General features: G+C 46.3%; 1 protein-coding gene across 1 annotated transcript in view; it reads right to left on the reverse strand.

Moving 5' to 3' along the window:
- Positions 1-24,239, reverse strand: part of HADHA (hydroxyacyl-CoA dehydrogenase trifunctional multienzyme complex subunit alpha) — a 109,114-nt gene that overhangs the window by 37,603 nt on the left and 47,272 nt on the right. The window contains exons 9-11 of the mRNA XM_069233659.1: positions 15,186-15,304; positions 14,151-14,207; positions 880-989 (exon numbers count right to left, since the gene is read on the reverse strand). Coding sequence (XP_069089760.1) covers positions 880-989; positions 14,151-14,207; positions 15,186-15,304 — 286 coding nt within the window. The remainder of the gene's footprint in view (positions 1-879; positions 990-14,150; positions 14,208-15,185; positions 15,305-24,239) is intronic.

Genomic DNA, 24,239 nt, shown 5'->3' on the forward strand with positions numbered 1-24,239 from the left:
GGAACCTTTTAAAAAGGCTCCAAGTAAGAGGCCTATGCCTACTAGGCTTCACAGACATGTAACAGTATTCCCGAAAGGCCCAAAATAAATGGAAGGGGCAGTCTTTTTTTTTCTTTTTTTTTTTTTAAACAAATACTTTGTAGCCTGGACACTCACTTCAACCCCAACAATTCATCTCAAGCTCACCCCACCTTCCCATTCATGGCAGATCCAAAATTTGTAGCAGGAAAAAAAGCCTTTACAAATATGGGGAAACACTTCCTAGTCCCCATTCATGTTAACAGCTCCTAACTAGGACAGTTCCCTAAACTAGGAGTACACATCACTCCTTGTGCCACCCAGTTAAACTCCACAATCTTTAAAGACGCTTGCATTCGACTACGAATGTGCTCACATTTGCATCATATGTTATCCTGTCCTCAGGCAACACAAGTTCATCCTGACTGAACAAAAAGAAAACTCATTTTCCATTTAATTGCACACTTCAAAGTTTTCTCCAACACCAACTCCATCCAACTCGAACCTCCAAGATGCTGTAGGCTCTTCTAAATTCTAGCACTTCCTGTAAAGGCCAAACTGATTAAAACTTTGTAGTGGAGGTAATTAGAGGTTTGTGTGTTAATAAAGTCTTAGCAGGAAGAGGAGTGGGAAGAAGAACTCACGTGTTCACTGAAAATGAGGAAAAATATCTACAACATAATTTTATTGAAGGCTATAGACTAGAAATACTGCCGGCACCCGCACTCACACTTCACCCTCACTGCACCTGTAAATGTTCTGTACAACTCTACCTTCAAACAAGCACTTTTTCTGCTGTTACCCCACATGCTTTGGACAGCAGCACATTTTAGATATGGAAGCAGCATCAATGGAACTTACTTGACCTCTTTTTGAGGATCACCAAACTTGTTTTTCTTGCACAAAACCTGGCCATGGTAAAGTCCAATCAGCGCTTTTGACTCACTTGTCATGGCAAGCTCTCCGAATTTCTGGAAGAGGAGAAAAGGATTCCAAGTTTTCCACACATTCTCATTTCATTGTGAAACACTGTCCTTCAGTTCAACCGTGTGCTTATGAGCAGTCCACTACTACAGGCAAATGGTGCCCCTTAACCAGAATACAAATATCTTATTTATACTAAATAGGAAAGCATTTTCTTTTTTTGCATATTTCTTTTATTGATTTCAAAATAAGGTAAATACACAACTACAATTAGATTATTGTCCCTCCTTGCCCCCAACCAGGAGCAAGTTGTAGCAGTTACATTCTGGTAATATGTGGCACATGGACAACACATCCAACATTTCAGTTTAGAACATAAGCATTGTGAATCCGTTCATTTCAGTTCCCCACTCAACCCATCAATCAACCGTGAAGTCTTGTATATCTGTCTCTGCAGTTCTCCCTGTAAGCGTACCTCCACCATATCCCATTCAGCTAGGCCTCCCTGGTTCATACTGCTACATATTAGTTTGTGGCAAACCCCACACTTCGCTTGTGCCCATTTGGCAAATTCCTAATTCCAGAGCTTTGGGGGCGGGGGGGGGGTATCTTGTTTGCCATCCACTCAGAGCAACACATTTGGCCATCGCCAGCCCCAATTCTATTTCTTTAACCATGCGCTTGGCATGCCTGGATCGCAGTACCAGCCCCAGCTGAACCGTCGGCAGAATCATTAATTCGGTCAGGACTTTGTTTATCGACCACTTCCTTCCAAAAGACGCCCACCCATGAGCATGTCCACCACATATGCACTGTCTTGCACTTTTGGCACTGCTCCGGTTTGGAAGGGTCTAGCCTGTGCAGCCATTGCAGTGTAACATAGTCCCCGTGTACGCATTTGTAGTGTATCAGTCTCAGGCAAGCATTTTGTGTTACTTCTCGACACCTGCCCAGCACTGTCAGCCACTCGCGCTCCCCTAGCTGTCTCTAGATCACCCTCCTATTGGATCCTCAACCTTTCCATTCGGCAACTGTGTTAGGCAGAAGCAACCCATAAAGCTATGTAATAAGTTTGCCACTGTCCCCCAGATCCAGGAGTGTGCAGTTTATCACGTGTGTCTACGGCTCGAGGGAACCCCTCCCAAGTTTTGCATATTGCCGCTGCCATACCAGCGTATGCCAGGAAGGCTCCGCCTCCCACTTCCCATGAAGTACAGAAAGACACAACTGATCAACTGTCTGTCCTCGTATAACGCACTTATATTCAGTGGCATACTTCCTCCTTCTCTGGCGCTCAGGAATGACGGTATCTGTGGGCTGACACCCGTGCGCCATGGTATCAGATTCTGCATATAAATATATAGATCGTTCCTTCCTTCTAGATCCCGTTCCCAGACCTCCAGGAGAGTCCTAACTTGTAGTGGTAGTGTGACCCTATTTTTCCTAGGGACCAGGGGCAGTGCCAACAGCTCCAGTGGGAGGGCCAAGCGTGTCAGTATGTCTCCCACTGGATCAGTGCCATCCTCCCGGAACCAAGGCACTACATACTGCATGTGAGAAGCCCAATAGAGGGCTCGAAAATCTGAAGCCTGCATCCCTCCTCATTATCAAGGCAATTAACAAGATGGCATTTTATGAGCTGGTTTAGATAAAATAACATTAACGCTCCTCAATTCTTACTAATAAATCGCTGTCCTACCATTCAGCAGGAAAGCACCATCTTGCTGGGTCTTGCAAATGTTACCCAGGCCCAAGTGGTCAGAAGGAGCAGGATCGGGTTGCAGAGAGGAAGATGAACAAAATGCAATGTAGTTTTTGTGGACTTCAAACTCAGTCACTGACTTTCAAACACCACACACTAACAGAAGAAAACTTCTCAGTGGGTGTTTGGCACTTCTTTCCTAACACTTAACGATGTAAATGATAAGGGGCAGGGATAATGCAGGTCCAGATCCGCCATCTAATCTGTGGCCATTTTGTTGTCAGAAGCAGTGGTGTTCCATTCCTAAGGAAGGCGCAGCCTCCAGACAGGGGAACTGGCAACAATATTTCACCCAAAGACAGAAGACTAGCTTAGATCCTGAACTAGCTATTTTTCAAGAGTGATGCAACACAGCAGGCACCTGAAAGAGCGATCACAAGGATAACATGTGTAAGGAAATGCCTCCTTGGCATGGTTGCCCCCTGACTTTTTGCCTTTGCTGATGCTATGTTTACAATTGAAAGTGTGCTGAGGCCTGCTAACCAGGCCCCAGCACCAGTGTTCTTTCCCTAACCTGTACTTTTGTATCCACAATTGGCAGACCCTGGCATCCAGATAAGTCCCTTGTAACTGGTACTTCTAGTACCAAGGGCCCTGATGCCAAGGAAGGTCTCTAAGGGCTGCAGCATGTCTTATGCCACCCTGGAAACCTCTCACTCAGCACAGACACACTGCTTGCCAGCTTGTGTGTGCTAGTGAGGACAAAACGAGTAAGTCGACATGGCACTCCCCTCAGGGTGCCATGCCAGCCTCTCACTGCCTATGCAGTATAGGTAAGACACCCCTCTAGCAGGCCTTACAGCCCTAAGGCAGGGTGCACTATACCATAGGTGAGGGTACCAGTGCATGAGCATGGTACCCCTACAGTGTCTAAACAAAACCTTAGACATTGTAAGTGCAGGGTAGCCATAAGAGTATATGGTCTGGGAGTCTGTCAAACACGAACTCCACAGCACCATAATGGCTACACTGAAAACTGGGAAGTTTGGTATCAAACTTCTCAGCACAATAAATGCACACTGATGCCAGTGTACATTTTATTGTAAAATACACCCCAGAGGGCACCTTAGAGGTGCCCCCTGAAACTTAACCGACTATCTGTGTAGGCTGACTAGTTTTAGCAGCCTGCCACAAACCGAGACATGTTGCTGGCCCCATGGGGAGAGTGCCTTTGTCACTCTGAGGCCAGTAACAAAGCCTGCACTGGGTGGAGATGCTAACACCTCTCCCAGGCAGGAATTGTCACACCTGGCGGTGAGCCTCAAAGGCTCACCTCCTTTGTGCCAACCCAGCAGGACACTCCAGCTAGTGGAGTTGCCCGCCCCCTCCGGCCAGGCCCCACTTTTGGCGGCAAGGCCGGAGAAAATAATGAGAATAACAAGGAGGAGTCACTGACCCGTCAGGACAGCCCCTAAGGTGTCCTGAGCTGAAGTGACTCTAACTTTTAGAAATCCTCCATCTTGCAGATGGAGGATTCCCCCAATAGGGTTAGGATTGTGACCCCCTCCCCTTGGGAGGAGGCACAAAGAGGGTGTACCCACCCTCAGGGCTAGTAGCCATTGGCTACTAACCCCCCAGACCTAAACACGCCCTTAAATTCAGTATTTAAGGGCTACCCTGAACCCTAGAAAATTAGATTCCTGCAACAAGAAGAAGGACTGCCCAGCTGAAAACCCCTGCAGCGGAAGACCAGAAGACGACAACTGCCTTGGCTCCAGAAACTCACCGGCCTGTCTCCTGCCTTCCAAAGATCCTGCTCCAGCGACGCCTTCCGAAGGGACCAGCGACCTCGACATCCTCTGAGGACTGCCCCTGCTTCGAAAAGACAAGAAACTCCCGAGGACAGCGGACCTGCTCCAAGAAAAGCTGCAACTTTGTTTCCAGCAGCTTTAAAGAACCCTGCAAGCTCCCCGCAAGAAGCGTGAGACTTGCAACACTGCACCCGGCGACCCCGACTCGGCTGGTGGAGATCCGACACCTCAGGAGGGACCCCAGGACTACTCTGATACTGTGAGTACCAAAACCTGTCCCCCCTGAGCCCCCACAGCGCCGCCTGCAGAGGGAATCCCGAGGCTTCCCCTGACCGCGACTCTTTGAATCTAAAGTCCCGACGCCTGGGAGAGACCCTGCACCCGCAGCCCCCAGGACCTGAAGGACCGGACTTTCACTGGAGAAGTGACCCCCAGGAGTCCCTCTCCCTTGCCCAAGTGGAGGTTTCCCCGAGGAATCCCCCCCTTGCCTGCCTGCAGCGCTGAAGAGATCCCGAGATCTCTCATAGACTAACATTGAAAACCCGACGCTTGTTTCTACACTGCACCCGGCCGCCCCCGCGCTGCTGAGGGTGAAATTTCTGTGTGGGCTTGTGTCCCCCCCGGTGCCCTACAAAACCCCCCTGGTCTGCCCTCCGAAGACGCGGGTACTTACCTGCAAGCAGACCGGAACCGGGGCACCCCCTTCTCTCCATTCTAGCCTATGTGTTTTGGGCACCACTTTGAACTCTGCACTTGACCGGCCCTGAGCTGCTGGTGTGGTGACTTTGGGGTTGCTCTGAACCCCCAACGGTGGGCTACCTTGGACCAAGAACTGAACCCTGTAAGTGTCCTACTTACCTGGTAAAACTAACCAAAACTTACCTCCCCCAGGAACTGTGAAAATTGCACTAAGTGTCCACTTTTAAAACAGCTATTTGGGAATAACTTGAAAAGTATACATGCAATTTTTATGATTTGAAGTTCCTAAAGTACTTACCTGCAATACCTTTCGAATGAGATATTACATGTAGAATTTGAACCTGTGGTTCTTAAAATAAACTAAGAAAAGATATTTTTCTATATAAAAACCTATTGGCTGGATTTGTCTCTGAGTGTGTGTACCTCATTTATTGTCTATGTGTATGTACAACAAATGCTTAACACTACTCCTTGGATAAGCCTACTGCTCGACCACACTACCACAAAATAGAGCATTAGTATTATCTATTTTTACCACTATTTTACCTCTAAGGGGAACCCTTGGACTCTGTGCATGCTATTCCTTACTTTGAAATAGCACATACAGAGCCAACTTCCTACATTGGTGGATCAGCGGTGGGGTACAAGACTTTGCATTTGCTGGACTACTCAGCCAATACCTGATCACACGACAAATTCCAAAATTGTCATTAGAAATTGATTTTTGCAATTTGAAAAGTTTTCTAAATTCTTAAAAGACCTGCTAGGGCCTTGTGTTAGATCCTGTCTAGCATTTCTTTTAGAGTTTAAAAGTTTGTTAAAAGTTTGAATTAGATTCTAGAACCAGTTTTAGTTTCTTAAAAAGTATTCCAACTTTTAGAAGCATAATGTCTAGCACAGATGTGAATGTGGTGGAACTCGACACCACACCTTACCTCCATCTACAGATGAGAGAGCTAAGGTCACTCTGTAAACTAAAGAAAATAGCAATGGGCCCCAAACCTACCAAAGTACAGCTCCAGGAGCTTTTGGCAGAGTTTGAAAAGGCCAACCCCTCTGAGGATGGCAACTCAGAGGATGAAGATAGTGACTTGGAGGGAAATTCCCCCCCTCCAGTCCTACTTAGGGAGAGCAGGGCTTCTCAAGCCCTGACTCCACAAATAATAGTCAGAGATGCTGGTTCCCTCACAGGAGGGACCAACAACTCTGAAATCACTGAGGATAACTCCAGTGAAGAGGACATCCAGTTAGCCAGGATGGCCAAAAGATTGGCTTTGGAAAGACAGATCCTAGCCATAGAGAGGGAAAGACAAGAGATGGGCCTAGGACCCATCAATGGTGGCAGCAATATAAATAGGGTCAGAGATTCTCCTGACATGTTGAAAATCCCCAAAGGGATTGTAACTAAATATGAAGATGGTGATGACATCACCAAATGGTTCACAGCTTTTGAGAGGGCTTGTGTAACCAGAAAAGTGAACAAATCTCACTGGGGTGCTCTCCTTTGGGAAATGTTCACAGGAAAGTGTAGGGATAGACTCCTCACACTCTCTGGACAAGATGCAGAATCTTATGACCTCATGAAGGGTACCCTGATTGAGGGCTTTGGATTCTCCACTGAGGAGTACAGGATTAGGTTCAGGGGGGCTCAAAAATCCTCGAGCCAGACCTGGGTTGACTTTGTTGACTACTCAGTGAAAACACTAGATGGTTGGATTCAAGGCAGTGGTGTAAGTAATTATGATGGGCTGTACAATTTATTTGTGAAAGAACACCTGTTAAGTAATTGTTTCAATGATAAACTGCATCAGCATCTGGTAGACCTAGGACCAATTTCTCCCCAAGAATTGGGAAAGAAGGCGGACCATTGGGTCAAGACAAGGGTGTCCAAGACTTCAACAGGGGGTGACCAAAAGAAAGGGGTCACAAAGACTCCCCAGCAGAAGGGTGATGAGACAACCAAAACTAAAAATAGTAAAGAGTCTTCTACAGGCCCCCAAAAACCTGCACAGGAGGGTGGGCCCAGAGCCTCTTCACAAAACAATGGGTACAAGGGTAAAAACTTTGATCCCAAAAAGGCCTGGTGTCATAGCTGTAAACAGCATGGACACCAAACTGGAGACAAGGCCTGTCCCAAGAAAGGTTCCACTCCAAACTCCCATCCAGGTAACACTGGTATGGCTAGTCTCCAAGTGGGATCAACAGTGTGCCCAGAGCAAATCAGGGTCCACACTGAAGCTACTCTAGTTTCTGAGGGTGGGGTGGATTTAGCCACACTAGCTGTCTGGCCGCCTAACATGCAAAAATACAGACAGCAACTCTTAATTAATGGGACTAGAATAGAGGGCCTGAGGGATACAGGTGCCAGTGTCACCATGGTGACAGAGAAACTGGTTTCCCCTGGCCAATACCTGACTGGAAAAACTTACACAGTCACCAACGCTGACAATCAGAGAAAAGTACATCCCATGGCAATGGTTACTTTAGAATGGGGAGGGGTCAATGGCCTGAAACAGGTGGTGGTCTCCTCAAATATCCCAGTGGACTGTCTGCTTGGAAATGACCTGGAGTCCTCAGCATGGGCTGAGGTAGAACTAAAAACCCATGCAGCAATGCTGGGTATCCCTGAACTGGTGTGTGTGAAAACCAGAGCACAGTGCAAGGCACAGGGTGAACAAGTAGAGCTGGAGTCTGGAAGAATGGCCCAGCCTACCAAGAGAAAAGGAAAGTCAGTTGGGAAACCAACTGCAACACAGCAAAAGAAAGGGAACCTCTCTTCTCAGGAAGAAGTTCTGCCCTCTGAGGGAACTGAGCCTTTGGAGCTTGAACCTTATCAGGTTGAGCTCTTGGGCCCAGGGGGACCCTCAAGGGAGGAGCTGTGTAAGGGACAAGAAACCTGTCCCTCTCTTGAAGACCTTAGGCAGCAAGCTGCTGAAGAGTCCAAAGGCAAGGAAAATGGAACACATAGGGTCTATTGGGAAGATGGGCTCCTGTACACTGAGGCCAGAGACCCCAAACCTGGTGCCACTAGGAGAGTGGTAGTGCCTCAGCTGTTCAGAGAGTTCATCCTAACATTGGCCCATGACATTCCCCTTGCTGGACATTTGGGACAAACCAAGACGTGGGAGAGGTTAGTCAACCACTTCTACTGGCCCAATATGTCCAACATGGTTAAGGAGTTTTGCCTCTCCTGCCCCACCTGTCAAGCCAGTGGTAAGACAGGTGGGCACCCAAAGGCCCCCCTCATTCCACTTCCAGTGGTGGGGGTGCCCTTTGAAAGAGTGGGTGTGGACATAGTTGGTCCACTGGAACCTCCCACAGCCTCAGGAAATATGTATATCCTGGTAGTAGTGGATCATGCTACCAGGTATCCTGAAGCTATTCCCCTTAGGTCGACTACTGCCCCTGCAGTAGCCAAGGCCCTCATTGGTATCTTTACCAGGGTGGGTTTCCCTAAGGAGGTGGTGTCTGACAGAGGTACCAACTTCATGTCAGCATACCTAAAGCACATGTGGAATGAGTGTGGAGTGACTTATAAATTCACTACACCTTACCATCCACAAACTAATGGCTTAGTTGAGAGATTCAACAAGACATTAAAAGGCATGATCATGGGGCTCCCAGAAAAACTCAAAAGGAGATGGGATGTCCTCCTGCCATGTCTGCTTTTCGCTTACAGGGAGGTACCACAGAAGGGAGTAGGGTTCTCACCCTTTGAACTTCTGTTTGGTCATCCTGTAAGGGGACCACTTGCCCTTGTTAAAGAAGGCTGGGAGAGACCTCTCCATGAGCCTAAACAGGACATAGTGGACTATGTACTTGGCCTTCGCTCTAGAATGGCAGAGTACATGGAAAAGGCAACCAAAAACCTTGAGGCCAGCCAACAGCTCCAGAAGTTTTGGTATGACCAAAAGGCTGCACTGGTTGAGTTCCAACCAGGGCAGAAAGTCTGGGTTCTGGAGCCTGTGGCTCCCAGGGCACTCCAGGACAAATGGAGTGGCCCTTACCCAGTACTAGAGAGGAAGAGTCAGGTCACCTACTTGGTGGACCTGGGCACAAGCAGGAGCCCCAAAAGGGTGATCCATGTAAACCGCCTTAAGCTCTTCCACGACAGGGCTGATGTCAATCTGTTGATGGTAACCGATGAGGATCAGGAGGCAGAGAGTGAACCTCTCCCTGATCTTCTGTCATCAGACCCAAAAGATGGTACAGTAGATGGAGTGATCTACTCAGACACCCTCTCTGGCCAACAGCAAGCTGATTGTAGGAGAGTCCTACAACAGTTTCCTGAACTCTTCTCCTTAACCCCTGGTCAGACACACCTGTGTACCCATGATGTGGACACAGGAGACAGCATGCCTGTCAAGAACAAAATCTTCAGACAGTCTGACCATGTTAAGGAAAGCATCAAGGTGGAAGTCCACAAGATGCTGGAATTGGGAGTAATTGAGCGCTCTGACAGCCCCTGGGCTAGCCCAGTGGTCTTAGTCCCCAAACCTCACACCACAGATGGAAAGAAAGAGATGAGGTTTTGTGTGGACTACAGAGGGCTCAATTCTGTCACCAAGACAGATGCCCATCCAATTCCAAGAGCTGATGAGCTCATTGATAAATTAGGTGCTGCCAAATTTCTAAGTACCTTTGACTTGACAGCAGGGTACTGGCAAATAAAAATGGCACCTGGAGCAAAAGAAAAGACAGCATTCTCCACACCTGATGGGCATTATCAGTTTACTGTTATGCCCTTTGGTTTAAAGAATGCCCCTGCCACCTTCCAAAGGTTGGTGAATCAAGTCCTTGCTGGCTTGGAGTCCTTTAGCACAGCTTATCTTGATGATATTGCTGTCTTTAGCTCCACCTGGCAGGATCACCTGGTCCACCTGAGGAAGGTTTTGAAGGCTCTGCAATCTGCAGGCCTCTCTATCAAGGCATCCAAATGCCAGATAGGGCAGGGAACTGTGGTTTACTTGGGACACCTTGTAGGTGGAGGCCAAGTTCAGCCACTCCAACCCAAGATCCAGACTATTCTGGACTGGGTAGCTCCAAAAACCCAGACTCAAGTCAGGGCATTCCTTGGCTTGACTGGGTATTACAGGAGGTTTGTGAAGGGATATGGATCCATTGTGACAGCCCTCACTGAACTCACCTCCAAGAAAATGCCCAAGAAAGTGAACTGGACTGTGGACTGCCAACAGGCCTTTGACACCCTGAAACAAGCAATGTGCTCAGCACCAGTTCTCAAAGCTCCAGATTATTCTAAGCAGTTCATTGTGCAGACTGATGCCTCTGAACATGGGATAGGGGCAGTTTTGTCCCAAACAAATGATGATGGCCTTGACCAGCCTGTTGCTTTCATTAGCAGGAGGTTACTCCCCAGGGAGCAGCGTTGGAGTGCCATTGAGAGGGAGGCCTTTGCTGTGGTTTGGTCCCTGAAGAAGCTGAGACCATACCTCTTTGGGACTCACTTCCTAGTTCAGACTGACCACAGACCTCTCAAATGGCTGATGCAAATGAAAGGTGAAAATCCTAAACTGTTGAGGTGGTCCATCTCCCTACAGGGAATGGACTTTATAGTGGAACACAGACCTGGGACTGCCCATGCCAATGCAGATGGCCTTTCCAGGTTCTTCCACTTAGAAAATGAAGACTCTCTTGGGAAAGGTTAGTCTCATCCTCTTTCGTTTGGGGGGGGGTTGTGTAAGGAAATGCCTCCTTGGCATGGTTGCCCCCTGACTTTTTGCCTTTGCTGATGCTATGTTTACAATTGAAAGTGTGCTGAGGCCTGCTAACCAGGCCCCAGCACCAGTGTTCTTTCCCTAACCTGTACTTTTGTATCCACAATTGGCAGACCCTGGCATCCAGATAAGTCCCTTGTAACTGGTACTTCTAGTACCAAGGGCCCTGATGCCAAGGAAGGTCTCTAAGGGCTGCAGCATGTCTTATGCCACCCTGGAAACCTCTCACTCAGCACAGACACACTGCTTGCCAGCTTGTGTGTGCTAGTGAGGACAAAACGAGTAAGTCGACATGGCACTCCCCTCAGGGTGCCATGCCAGCCTCTCACTGCCTATGCAGTATAGGTAAGACACCCCTCTAGCAGGCCTTACAGCCCTAAGGCAGGGTGCACTATACCATAGGTGAGGGTACCAGTGCATGAGCATGGTACCCCTACAGTGTCTAAACAAAACCTTAGACATTGTAAGTGCAGGGTAGCCATAAGAGTATATGGTCTGGGAGTCTGTCAAACACGAACTCCACAGCACCATAATGGCTACACTGAAAACTGGGAAGTTTGGTATCAAACTTCTCAGCACAATAAATGCACACTGATGCCAGTGTACATTTTATTGTAAAATACACCCCAGAGGGCACCTTAGAGGTGCCCCCTGAAACTTAACCGACTATCTGTGTAGGCTGACTAGTTTTAGCAGCCTGCCACAAACCGAGACATGTTGCTGGCCCCATGGGGAGAGTGCCTTTGTCACTCTGAGGCCAGTAACAAAGCCTGCACTGGGTGGAGATGCTAACACCTCTCCCAGGCAGGAATTGTCACACCTGGCGGTGAGCCTCAAAGGCTCACCTCCTTTGTGCCAACCCAGCAGGACACTCCAGCTAGTGGAGTTGCCCGCCCCCTCCGGCCAGGCCCCACTTTTGGCGGCAAGGCCGGAGAAAATAATGAGAATAACAAGGAGGAGTCACTGACCCGTCAGGACAGCCCCTAAGGTGTCCTGAGCTGAAGTGACTCTAACTTTTAGAAATCCTCCATCTTGCAGATGGAGGATTCCCCCAATAGGGTTAGGATTGTGACCCCCTCCCCTTGGGAGGAGGCACAAAGAGGGTGTACCCACCCTCAGGGCTAGTAGCCATTGGCTACTAACCCCCCAGACCTAAACACGCCCTTAAATTCAGTATTTAAGGGCTACCCTGAACCCTAGAAAATTAGATTCCTGCAACAAGAAGAAGGACTGCCCAGCTGAAAACCCCTGCAGCGGAAGACCAGAAGACGACAACTGCCTTGGCTCCAGAAACTCACCGGCCTGTCTCCTGCCTTCCAAAGATCCTGCTCCAGCGACGCCTTCCGAAGGGACCAGCGACCTCGACATCCTCTGAGGACTGCCCCTGCTTCGAAAAGACAAGAAACTCCCGAGGACAGCGGACCTGCTCCAAGAAAAGCTGCAACTTTGTTTCCAGCAGCTTTAAAGAACCCTGCAAGCTCCCCGCAAGAAGCGTGAGACTTGCAACACTGCACCCGGCGACCCCGACTCGGCTGGTGGAGATCCGACACCTCAGGAGGGACCCCAGGACTACTCTGATACTGTGAGTACCAAAACCTGTCCCCCCTGAGCCCCCACAGCGCCGCCTGCAGAGGGAATCCCGAGGCTTCCCCTGACCGCGACTCTTTGAATCTAAAGTCCCGACGCCTGGGAGAGACCCTGCACCCGCAGCCCCCAGGACCTGAAGGACCGGACTTTCACTGGAGAAGTGACCCCCAGGAGTCCCTCTCCCTTGCCCAAGTGGAGGTTTCCCCGAGGAATCCCCCCCTTGCCTGCCTGCAGCGCTGAAGAGATCCCGAGATCTCTCATAGACTAACATTGAAAACCCGACGCTTGTTTCTACACTGCACCCGGCCGCCCCCGCGCTGCTGAGGGTGAAATTTCTGTGTGGGCTTGTGTCCCCCCCGGTGCCCTACAAAACCCCCCTGGTCTGCCCTCCGAAGACGCGGGTACTTACCTGCAAGCAGACCGGAACCGGGGCACCCCCTTCTCTCCATTCTAGCCTATGTGTTTTGGGCACCACTTTGAACTCTGCACTTGACCGGCCCTGAGCTGCTGGTGTGGTGACTTTGGGGTTGCTCTGAACCCCCAACGGTGGGCTACCTTGGACCAAGAACTGAACCCTGTAAGTGTCCTACTTACCTGGTAAAACTAACCAAAACTTACCTCCCCCAGGAACTGTGAAAATTGCACTAAGTGTCCACTTTTAAAACAGCTATTTGGGAATAACTTGAAAAGTATACATGCAATTTTTATGATTTGAAGTTCCTAAAGTACTTACCTGCAATACCTTTCGAATGAGATATTACATGTAGAATTTGAACCTGTGGTTCTTAAAATAAACTAAGAAAAGATATTTTTCTATATAAAAACCTATTGGCTGGATTTGTCTCTGAGTGTGTGTACCTCATTTATTGTCTATGTGTATGTACAACAAATGCTTAACACTACTCCTTGGATAAGCCTACTGCTCGACCACACTACCACAAAATAGAGCATTAGTATTATCTATTTTTACCACTATTTTACCTCTAAGGGGAACCCTTGGACTCTGTGCATGCTATTCCTTACTTTGAAATAGCACATACAGAGCCAACTTCCTACAACATGAAAGTGATAATAAGCAACATGTTGGAAATCAAGACAAGGGGGAAATACACTGATTTTCGATTCTAGCTCAGAGGCCAGTGTGTTACAGAATAGGACTACGCTGTTACCTACCATGTGCTGACAGTAAAGTTCACCCCAATGCTGCTGGTCTAACATGTATGTCAAAACTATAAAGATCTTGACTGGCAGATAATGAACACTTCACCAGCAAAGGACGAAATGAAGATCTGTGGGTGAAGTCCTCAATTGTGAGTGCAAACAGAAGGAATATCTTAATATACGTTTGGGCCAACTCAGAGCCTAAAATAGATGTTGGACCAATATTTTTTTCACAAAGACATCTAAACCAACACTCAACCACACCTGGCACAACTGGGAGCAATTACATACTTGACAATTCAGAAAATGCTTTGGCACTCGTAAGTGGTCGGAAAGCATCATACAAATGGCAAACAATGTATTTCAGTAAGATGTGATTGTGGCCTGCGACAAACTCTACTACTTTGTTCTCAGGCAAGACCTAGTGCATCTATAGAGAACATGTTTGTTTTACATTGCAAAAAAAAAATCCCAAATGAATTAGAGTTGCACTGATGCAGAGTGGGTTCATACCTGTCTTTCTGCCAGATAACCAGCCTCCGATCCATGTTCGAGTCCAGCCTTCACAACCTAGCAAGACAGGGGAAAATGTGAACATCTGCATAAGTCTAAATACCATTCTAATACCGCCACTTTCAGAACTGGAGATGTGGCACCAACATCTGCAATTTAAAAAATAATAAACAGTGTATTCTCATCCCAGGGCTCAGCTTTGGCTACTGTATGCCCTTCTTTGGCCTCTACATAAGGGTTAATCAGTAGCCTACAGCTCACAGCCAGCGTACAGGATTGTCAGAAAAGTTGCATTTCAGATGCTCAGGCACTGGGCAAAGAGCAGCAGGTATGAAACAGAGGCATGTATCCCTTTCCACTGCAGTGTCACAACTGATGACCATCTTACAAAGGTATCTTGTTTATGTTGAGCACCGATTAGGGAGTATCTGTCCCCCACAGGCCCGCTCCAGGAGGCTAGAAAATAACTGCATTACCAGGAAGGAGAGCCAGGACAGAAGCTCCTCAAGGCAGCCAGGAGTAGTGCAGCCGGGATGCGATGCAAGGACACATTCTGTAGTGCCGGCGTGCATTACACTGCTTTTCTGACACCTCGGAGAAGGACAAGAAAGACCGAATACAAAGGAAAAGCCTTTGACAGCCCAAATTAGGAAACAAACAGGGCTGGAGCCAAAAAACAGAACCCATTCCCCAGGGAGAAATCCTAGCAGGCAGCATCAGAAATTCATCACAGATGGCTGGCGCAGAGGTACAATGTGTGGAGTAGTGAGAACTCAGTCGTGCTAGAGCGTTTAACATTCAACTACTGCTGCTCGTAATGAAGTTCACCAACGTTTGAACTCTTCTGAAAACTGCCCTTGACGTGTTTCACACACTACCATTCCAAATCTGTGCCCGGGAGTAGACAAATCACGATTATGTGCTTCCCTTTCTTACTGCTAGGTGGTGGCAAGGAGACCGGCAGTAGAGTCTGCCTGGCGCCATCATTCTAACTCAACTGAGACTTTGTGAGTAAACATGAAGCTACTGACGTACCTCAATGATTTTCAGGGGAGCCGGGTACAGTCCTTTGGTCTGCTTCTTCACCTTGGACTCAACAGATTTGTAGACCTGCTGCCGGACAAATGGGATGCCCAGGGCATAATCTGTGAGCTCTGGAGATGAAAAGCAGTGCCGGAATTAGTCTGTTAAGTATTGCCAAGCTCAAACAGCACATACCTTATAGTGTTCAATATTACCATCTTATAGTGTGCACAAAGTGCTGCCCTGCAGTATGAAGCCTTACAGTGCAAACATTCCAGTTTCCTCCTATAGCAAGCTCATATTCAGATGTCTAGCAATACCAAGTACTCACAGAACACGTTATTACTGGAGCACTGGGATGCAAGCACTGTAGGGCCTTGGTATTCGAGGCATTTGAAGGTGGGTCCTATAGATGCTTGTTATTATTAGGAACTAAAACGTGTCTTTGTACACCAAGCTACTCCATTACATACATTCCAATGTACAAATAATACCAAATTCCTACAAGGTACATGTTCCAGTGCCCTGCATGGATAAGCTCCTACAATGCACATTTTGGTACCCAGTAATATGAAGGTCCTACAGTGTATACACTCCAATGCCCCACAGTATCAAGCCCCATCCCTGCACCTTGTAATAACAAGTTGTGCAATGGGGCACGGGGATGTATATACTGTACTATCACACTAAAACATCACGCTAAAGCTTGTCACCGAAACAAATGCTGATATTAATGAGCCCCTTTAATGTTCTCCAAAAGAGAAAAATAGTATACAGTTGGGGTCTCTGGGGCAGTCTAAGACCTCATAACCTATTTAGTAACTCTGTCATTCGCCAATGGATAAATATCATGGTTAAACAATGCCTATTTAATTGGGTCCTTGACTATACATTTAAAGCCCACGAATGAACTGGAGTCCTAATTCCCATCTTTATACATTCCAAGGAAGTGCTTTGCTTCACTGTAAGAAATCTTACAATTGGAGCTTTAATCCTCTATGAAAATTGCTGTCTCAGCCCACGAGTGCTTTCGATGTTTATAGTGACAACTGTTGGTATTTTATAAAGGTACATCAAATATCTCTCGCACTGTGTATTCTGACTCTTCAGCCTTAGTTAGGCATGTTTGTGGATCTGGTTAGCCCAGAGTTAATTGTATGCAATTACATTGCAATGTACTGTTGCAAAGTGACCCCTTTTTGAATGGTCACTTAAATTCTTGATTTCTTGTGGTTACTCACCTACTGGTAATCTTGAACTCTAACACTGGGACATTAGTATCCAGTACCCGGTATATGTGCTCTGACTATAAAAACGTGTTGTTGGATTGAAACCTGATTTGCACATTTTAGTTTCCAGTAAGGCCATACTATATGGTCCACCCATGGCATGGAATGCCAAATGCCACCTGTGGACTGCAGCACCCATTTTGCTAACCCCTACAAAGGGAGTGAATACATAGCTTCAGGCCTAGCCAGAGTAGCCGGACAGCAGAAGCATGAACCATGCTGCCAAGACAGGTCAAAAATCATTCTTTTGACAAGTAGGAAAACCTGATTCTAAATGTTAAATAAGTCACCCCTAAGCACATCTTTCTGCTGTCAAGGTAGAGTGCATAGTATTTGCGAATGGAATATGTGTGACATAAGAAATGCCATGTTCCCTCTACCCAAAACAACACTGTCATTGGTCATGTTGTAATTGGTACATTGATTTTACACTTTAATTTATAAATTTTGACCTATACCAACTACAGGCTTTGTTCAAAGATTCATTGTTATATTTAATAAAAATCCAATCTAATGGTAAAGTCACATTTTTATTAACTGTAAGGGAAATATAACTTTTAGAACATTACCTTGACCATGCCTGAAGCTGCTGGGGGTTAATTTGCATTAGCTCTCCAACCACTTAGCCAGACTTGGGTATGAAGGAGGTGTGACAACTGCTCACACAGCAGAGACAATGACATGGGAGTGGGGAGTTATCTCCCCCGGCAGGAAGACCAGTTGGAGGTGAGCCCAGGAACTTAATTTACTTCAAAGGGGCCTTCCATGTCGCAAGTAAATATTAGGTGACATTTATAAAAGGCCCCAGGTTCTGTACCCCTAGACAGGATGGCAACAAACCCAGTGGGAGGAAAGCCACCCCTAGAACCAGTTGTGAGTGACCACAGAGGAGGGAGAAGCTCATTGCCATAGCCACTTCGACAGGTGGGCACACAGGCTCTGCACAAGGAGAGAAGGGCTTCCTATTTTAGATTCTGAGAGTGAGGGGCACTGTGGGGTTGTTTGCAGTAGGGCAAACAGACTTGCTGAAACGTTGGGTAGGGTTGCCTCTATTAACATTTACCCCATTAGTTAAAGAGTGCCCAAAAGTCATCCTATCCACTATGTGGTGCAAGGCATAAATGTACCCCCAAAACACATCCTCAGAACATTCTCCAGACATGCGAAGAAAAAGTACAGGTCTGGATCTGCTGTCTATGACCTGAGAGCAGCCCTGCCAGACTGGACCTGCTTCCTTGTGTATCCAAGACAAAGAAGTGGACTTCATGGGTAAGGTGGTTGACCTGTGTGCTACATGGACACAATCAGCTGCAAAACGTCTACTGGTGGAAATGCCCAGCTGGCCAGTAGCAATGGGACCTGAACTAGACTTTGCTGTTGGCCTCTGCCTGACACATTTGGAGTCTCCACCAGTTTTCCCCAGAGGCCTAAGCAGTGTACTCCTGTGGCTGTTTGGGCACCAGATGAAAGTTTGCAAACTTCTGAAAAAGTTTATCAGGGGGGCGGTTGCTAGAAAATGTATCAGACTAACTGTTCCACAGCTTCAGACTGAATTTCAGCTTTGTCCTGATCAAGGCTCCCATCACCTCCCAAAAAACGACTAAGTCCATGTTACATTCCTGTTACATTCAGCGAGAAATTTCCAAAGTTCCAGAGAGACCAACCTGCTGTAAGGATCTGACCTTTGGTTCCATGGCAATGGCTAAAATTTCAGCAGCTGCCTGTTGAGGAGGATTTTTCTTCTCAAAAAGTGACTAAGTTCCTTTCTGCATTGGGACTTAAAATATTTTCAAACTTATGGACTTCTAAACTCTCACCGGGACCAATCCACTTGCTGTGTCTGACCAGGGTTCTATCACAATCTGCCTCAAATGGTGCCTGGGTCCTATTCTACAGCTTCCATACAATATCATTGGCGCTTTGTGGCAACTATTTGTACTTTACTCTTTAAATAATTCATATCGCTGCTTTTTTTTTTCTTCTGTTTATGAACTGCTTAAATACTTTACACATTGCCTTTGATTTAAGCTCGGTTGTTCTGTGTCAAATTACCAGAGACTGAGCACAGGTTTAATATAGTTAATTTGCGTGACATCTAGCAGGTGGTGGCCCTATCCTCTGCGATGGACACTTGCCCATCTCACATATTAATCCACATTCCGATATGTATGTAGTATTTTCCCTCTATGCCAGGAAAAGCTATTCTGCCGTGGGTTAAAGCTGGAGTCGATATTGTTTCGAGCACTATTTTCTGCTGTAAACTACCACCTTTGTTTTTATTACATTGATTTGCAGACTATTCTCCCAAGTATATATCAAAGGATCCAGTGCCATCTGGACTCCTACAAGTGGGGTCCTGTGTGGACTTATCTGCATTTTGAAGTAGATAGAGGTGCTGGTTTCTCAAGTTTGGAGGAAACATCTGAGATTCTATGCCATAAATTTGCCATATGTGCAGAATAAAGTGGGGTCCTCCTACATCCCTGCTTGAAGCCTCTCTTTCTCTTGATCTTTTCAGATATATGACCCAGGTTTGTCCAATCTTATTCTAACCCAGGTTTTGTAGTACAGGATTTTTTAGATCGTAATAAATGTTTAAGCCCTACTTTTGAGGATTCTGCCTTAGCATTTTATGGTCCACCCAAACGAACGCAGAGAACAAATTTATAAAGTAAATGTACAAGGATTTCTTCTGTCTGTGTGCCATCTCGTGTGGTACTATCGTCAGGGCCATTATAGTACCTCATGTTCTGTAACTATGGCAGAACTGCATTCTGTCTGTGGGCAGCAGCTGATGCCCATTCTTTTTCAATGTGCCTCATGTTAATATTGTGGCTTAAGCATCTAAAAGGGCAATGAATCTATTATCTGTTGGCTTTTTAGGGCCAACCTTCTTAAAAATCCGACATACTATAAGAGTTCATTCACAAACAAGGAACCATTCCATAGACCTAGCGTGAGAAAGTGGATTATAAACTGAAGTGGATGGAAGTCTCTAATGTTACTATTCCTTACTACGTCCAGTTGGGTCTCAATAATGTAAACCTACGCTCAACCTTTGGCAGCGGTACCACAGACCAGACAGGCTTAGATTAGAAGAAATGTGTAAAGCATTTCAGTACCAAAACAGTTAATAAGTAGAAAAACAACATAACACAATAAAAAACCCACACTAATTGACAAAAATAGTAAAAGATTTAATGAGCAAATAGACATCAAGATGACAAATCAGATGTACGTAACTGAAGATACAAGTTTTCAAAGTTTTAGATGTTTCTAGCAGCCGAGAGTGCAATGACCCGAACTCTGGTATCTGGTCGTGCTACACGGGGTCAAAGTCAAAAGTTAAAGCTGCAGCGTGTGTCAGACACAGGCAGCAAATTTGGTCCAATGGAAAGTTTTACTTTCTGACTTAGAAACTTTTTCAGAATTCGAAATCCTCAGCAGATCAAGAGAGCAGGCTTTGGCCATAAGTCCCTTGCTGGCCAAATACTGTCAGGGTACGGGGCAAATACAGTTGGAAATGGTCAGCTGGGCCCAGCAGTCTCTTGGGCTTCTTGCAGCTTTTGCATTCCTGAAGCTTAACAAGACAGCCCACTAGCCATGGAGACCATTTTTCAGTCTAAGATACAAGAAGGAGCAAGTCCAGCCATTGGTATCTCTGCCCATACGCTTCAGTAGGTGCAGTCCAGGGCTCAGCAGGTCCAGTCATGTTCTATAGAAGGTATCCAGGGTGCCACATTCAAGCCTGGCACTAGCCTGTGGGTGGGGGTGACTCGCTAACCAATTGGGAAAAAATTTCCCAGGGGCAACTCCACCTATTTGCTGGGGGTTTGGCCCTAACAATTCCACAGTGCCATGCTCCGCCAAAATCCAACAAGACAGAGTTAAATGGTTACTTACCAGTAGGAGCAGTTCTGCAGCTGTAAGAATTTTCTGTATTCACGTGCTGTGCGTTATGCTACCATCTAGTGGATGTGTCCAAAATCATCTTCTTAATCCTCTTTTCTTTTGTTTTTTTTCTGGACATCTGTGGCCACTAGCTGCCATGTCCGTCTTCCCATGATGCATGACGTCAGACGGGCGCCCCAGAAGCCCTCGTGCGTGGTAGCCATCTTCAGATTGATTTTTCCCCTTTGGCGACTATCAGCTTCGTGTCTTAAGGTATTTCAGGAGCTAACCCTCTTTGTTTGACCTAATTTTATAGTGTGGTGGAGGGTTGCATGTAAATCTAGAAAATTATACAAGCTGCTGAACTACTTTTACTGGTAAGCAACCATTTCGTTCTGCAGAATAAACCCTTTTCTGAATTCACATGCTATGCATTGATTTTGTAGCAGTTTCTAGTCATTCTTGGAATAAAAGAAGGTTGTGCTTACAAACAGATGCTTCAGTACTTTCTAATCCACTTGTGACTCCTTGTTCACTTGAATGTCCACACAATAGTGCCTAGTGAAGGTGTGAACTGATAACAATGTGGCTGCCATACACATGTCATTTATTGGCATGCTTACTAGGAATTCCAAGGTGGCTCCTTTTTTCCCTTGTGGAATGCACTTTCGTCCTTGCCTTCAAGTGTGTATCCTCTTTCTGGAAGCATAACTGGATTTGTTTGCACTGTTTATCTGGTGAAAATTTCCTTCATCACTAGTGATCCTTTGCTTGAGCTGGCTAAAGATAAGAAGAACTGTCTCTCCATTCTGATGTCCCTTGTCCTTTCTAGGTAGTACATCAAAGCCCTGCATACGTCCATCATAAGTAGTGTTCTCTCAGCTTGTGCCTTTGGTTAGTGGAACATACCTAGAAGCTGGATAGTTTGGTTAACGTGGAACTGTGATGTGGCATTGGGGAGGAAGTGTGGGTAGAGCTGAATGACCACCCTATCCTTGTGTATTTGCAGGGATGGCTCTTGGATTTTTAGTGCCCATGATTGTGACTGGGAAGGTAGTCATCATGGTTGGAAACTGCAGTTCTGACTTGTGTATCGGTTCAAGGGGTGCCTTCATTAATTGTGTTCGTACCAGACTGAGGTTTCACATTGGTGTTGCCACTGATCTAGGTGGAGCTATTCTTTTTGCTCCTTTTAGAAACCTTTTAATCACTGGTGTTGTGAAGAGGCTTCTTCCTAGGTGTCCTCTTGTGCAGGGTAGTACTGCCATCAAGTGTACTTTTAGTAAAACATATGTTCGACTATTATCTAGCAGCTGCGTACGGTATTGGATCACTGTGGCGTCCTCTGTTCTATTCTTTGTCTCTGCGCCACAGGACATATATCTGCCATGTTGCTGAGTAGAACGTGGCATTCTAGCCTCTGTTAGGATGTCCATAAATCGCTTTGAAAGGTTAAAGTGTCCAAACTTTGTCATCAGGGCCAGGCTGCTAGACTCAGGGTGCTTGACTCTGGGTTGTGGACTTTTCCTCCCTGCATGGAGAGGAGGTTGTGGTTTGCTGGTATCCTCTTTATACTTCTTTGTGCCATTTCCATGAGGTCAGAGAACCACGTGTCTTGCTCACAATGGGCAATTAGGATCAGCGTCATTCAAGACTGTTTGCACTTGTTACTCACTAAAGGAATGAGGGGAATTTGTGGCAAGGCAAATTTCCCTGACCGACTTATCAACACGGTATTCCCCTGGAAATGGCGGTGCGGGTGCCTGGGCATGAAGTCTTGGCATTTTTCGGTTTCTGATAGTACAAACAGGTAGATCTCTGGGGTGCCCCACTGGATGGGATATGGATGCCTGCCTGCTTAGTCTGTCTGCTTTTCGTTTTTCTACTCCTGGAAGATGCATGGTTGTTAAGGTTATTCCTCTCTATGCTATTGAACTGATTTTATATAGCGCATGACTACCAGATGGGCTTCCCAGAGCGGTCAGTGCTAATTGGAGTACAGAGAGTGGGATCGAATAGCAGAAAACTGAAGAAGAGAGATATGTTTTCAATTGTTTTCTAAAATTCATGTAGTTATGGTCTCTGAATGGCCATATTTCCTGAGTTAGTTTTGACAGCACACATGACCTTGTCCCTCCTTCCTTGTTCAGATAGAACATTGTGGATTAGCATGGTCTTCCCTTTCAACCATGTCTAAAAGGTTCAGGAAAACTGTTTTTAGTTCAAATACATTTATGCAGTGGATTGCTTCCTCGGCTTTCCATAGCCCTCTATTCTTTAGTTTCCTCATGCGTGCTCCCCTGCGGGACATGTCCTTGGTGATCGTCACAGTTGGAGTTGGTTGGGTGAAGGTTTAGACCACTGTCAGCCATGTTCCATTGTGTCATCTTTTCCTGCACTCCCTGCGTTACAACCACTATATCCTTCTAACGACCCGTTCCCTGTGATCACCTGTTTTGAATCTACTCTTGGAGGTCTTGTGTAATCTTGCATGTGGTTTCAGAGGAATGCCCGAGGAAATCATGTCCATCATTTTCCCCACAGTCCCCGTCAGTGAGCATGCGGTGCGATTGCCCAAATCCTCTTGGAGATAGGGAAGGCTCTCATATCCACTTCACTCCCAAGAAGAGTGTTCTCTCTTTCCAGCTATGTTGATGGCTTTTCTAAGTTGATTGTGAACCTTAGTCTGTGAAGGGTGTCTATGAATATGCACTTTGTGAAAATCATGGGTGCTGACTTGTTTCTGAAGTGAAGCACTCTGAATTGGTAGTGGTTTTAGTTGAAGATGAGCCGCAAGTACCTTTTGTGCTTGCGGTTCATGCGGATTTGCAGGTAGGTGTGTTTTAGGTCTATGGTTGCCATGTAATAATTTTCCAGCAGCTGTGGAATGACCACCTGTGGTTTTGCGATTTTACATTTTTGCATTTGTATGAACCTGTTTAAGAAGCGGAGGTCCAGAATTTGTCTTAGAGACTTGTCTGGTTTAGGGACAAGCAATTATTCAGAGTAGTTTCCTTGGTTGATTTCTGCTGTGGCCAATCGCTCTCTTGCCTTATTTTCTAAGAGATCCTGCATCTCGCACTGTAGGCAGCGTCTCTCTTCTTTAGAGTGATCTTTTCTTTGGTCTGACCTTGGCAATTTCTTTATGTTCTATGCAGTATGCATGTTGGATGATGTTGAGTATCCACGTGTTTGATAAGACCCCCCTCCATTTCTTAAGGAAGGACTCTATTCTGTCCCCCACTGGTGTTATGTGGGGGTAAGAGGAGTCACTTGGTTAAGGAGTTGGCTCCTCTGGAGGGCTGCCCTCTTTCTCTCGCGCTGCCCCAAAAGGGCTGCCGGTGGGCTGCTTGGGGTTGCCACTATTACATACCAGTGGCCCTGGGTACACGGACTACTGTGTACTAGGGACTTAGAGGTAAATTAAATATGCCACTCAAGGATTAGCCAACTCTACATGTGTTTAGGGGTCAGAGCACATACAAATGTAACAATATATGTTGCATTACATGGTCAGTCGCTAATATGTGAACAATGGAAAACCCAGTGCTGCATATAAACAAGTGTACTGAGAGGAATGTGCCATTCATGAAGGTTGAGCTGGCATGGGAGGTATGAATATGTTGCACCAGGGACTCATTGGTGGAGTTATTTATTGCCATAGCTGTAGCTTTGTAATTGATGACAAAATAATTGCACCTTTACACTTGTTTTATAAAGTCCCTATCTTTTTATCAAGCTCCTACAGTGTACAAATTTAATTCTTTGCGATATGAAGCTAGTACAGTGTATGCATCCCACGACCCCTTAATACCAAGTTCTGGTAATAGATAATTCAAGTTTCCATTTTACCAATCTTATATGGATCGATATTTTTACATGAAAT

This window comes from Pleurodeles waltl, chromosome 5 (genome assembly GCF_031143425.1).
Source record: "Pleurodeles waltl isolate 20211129_DDA chromosome 5, aPleWal1.hap1.20221129, whole genome shotgun sequence".
Classification (NCBI taxonomy): Eukaryota; Metazoa; Chordata; class Amphibia; order Caudata; family Salamandridae; genus Pleurodeles; species Pleurodeles waltl.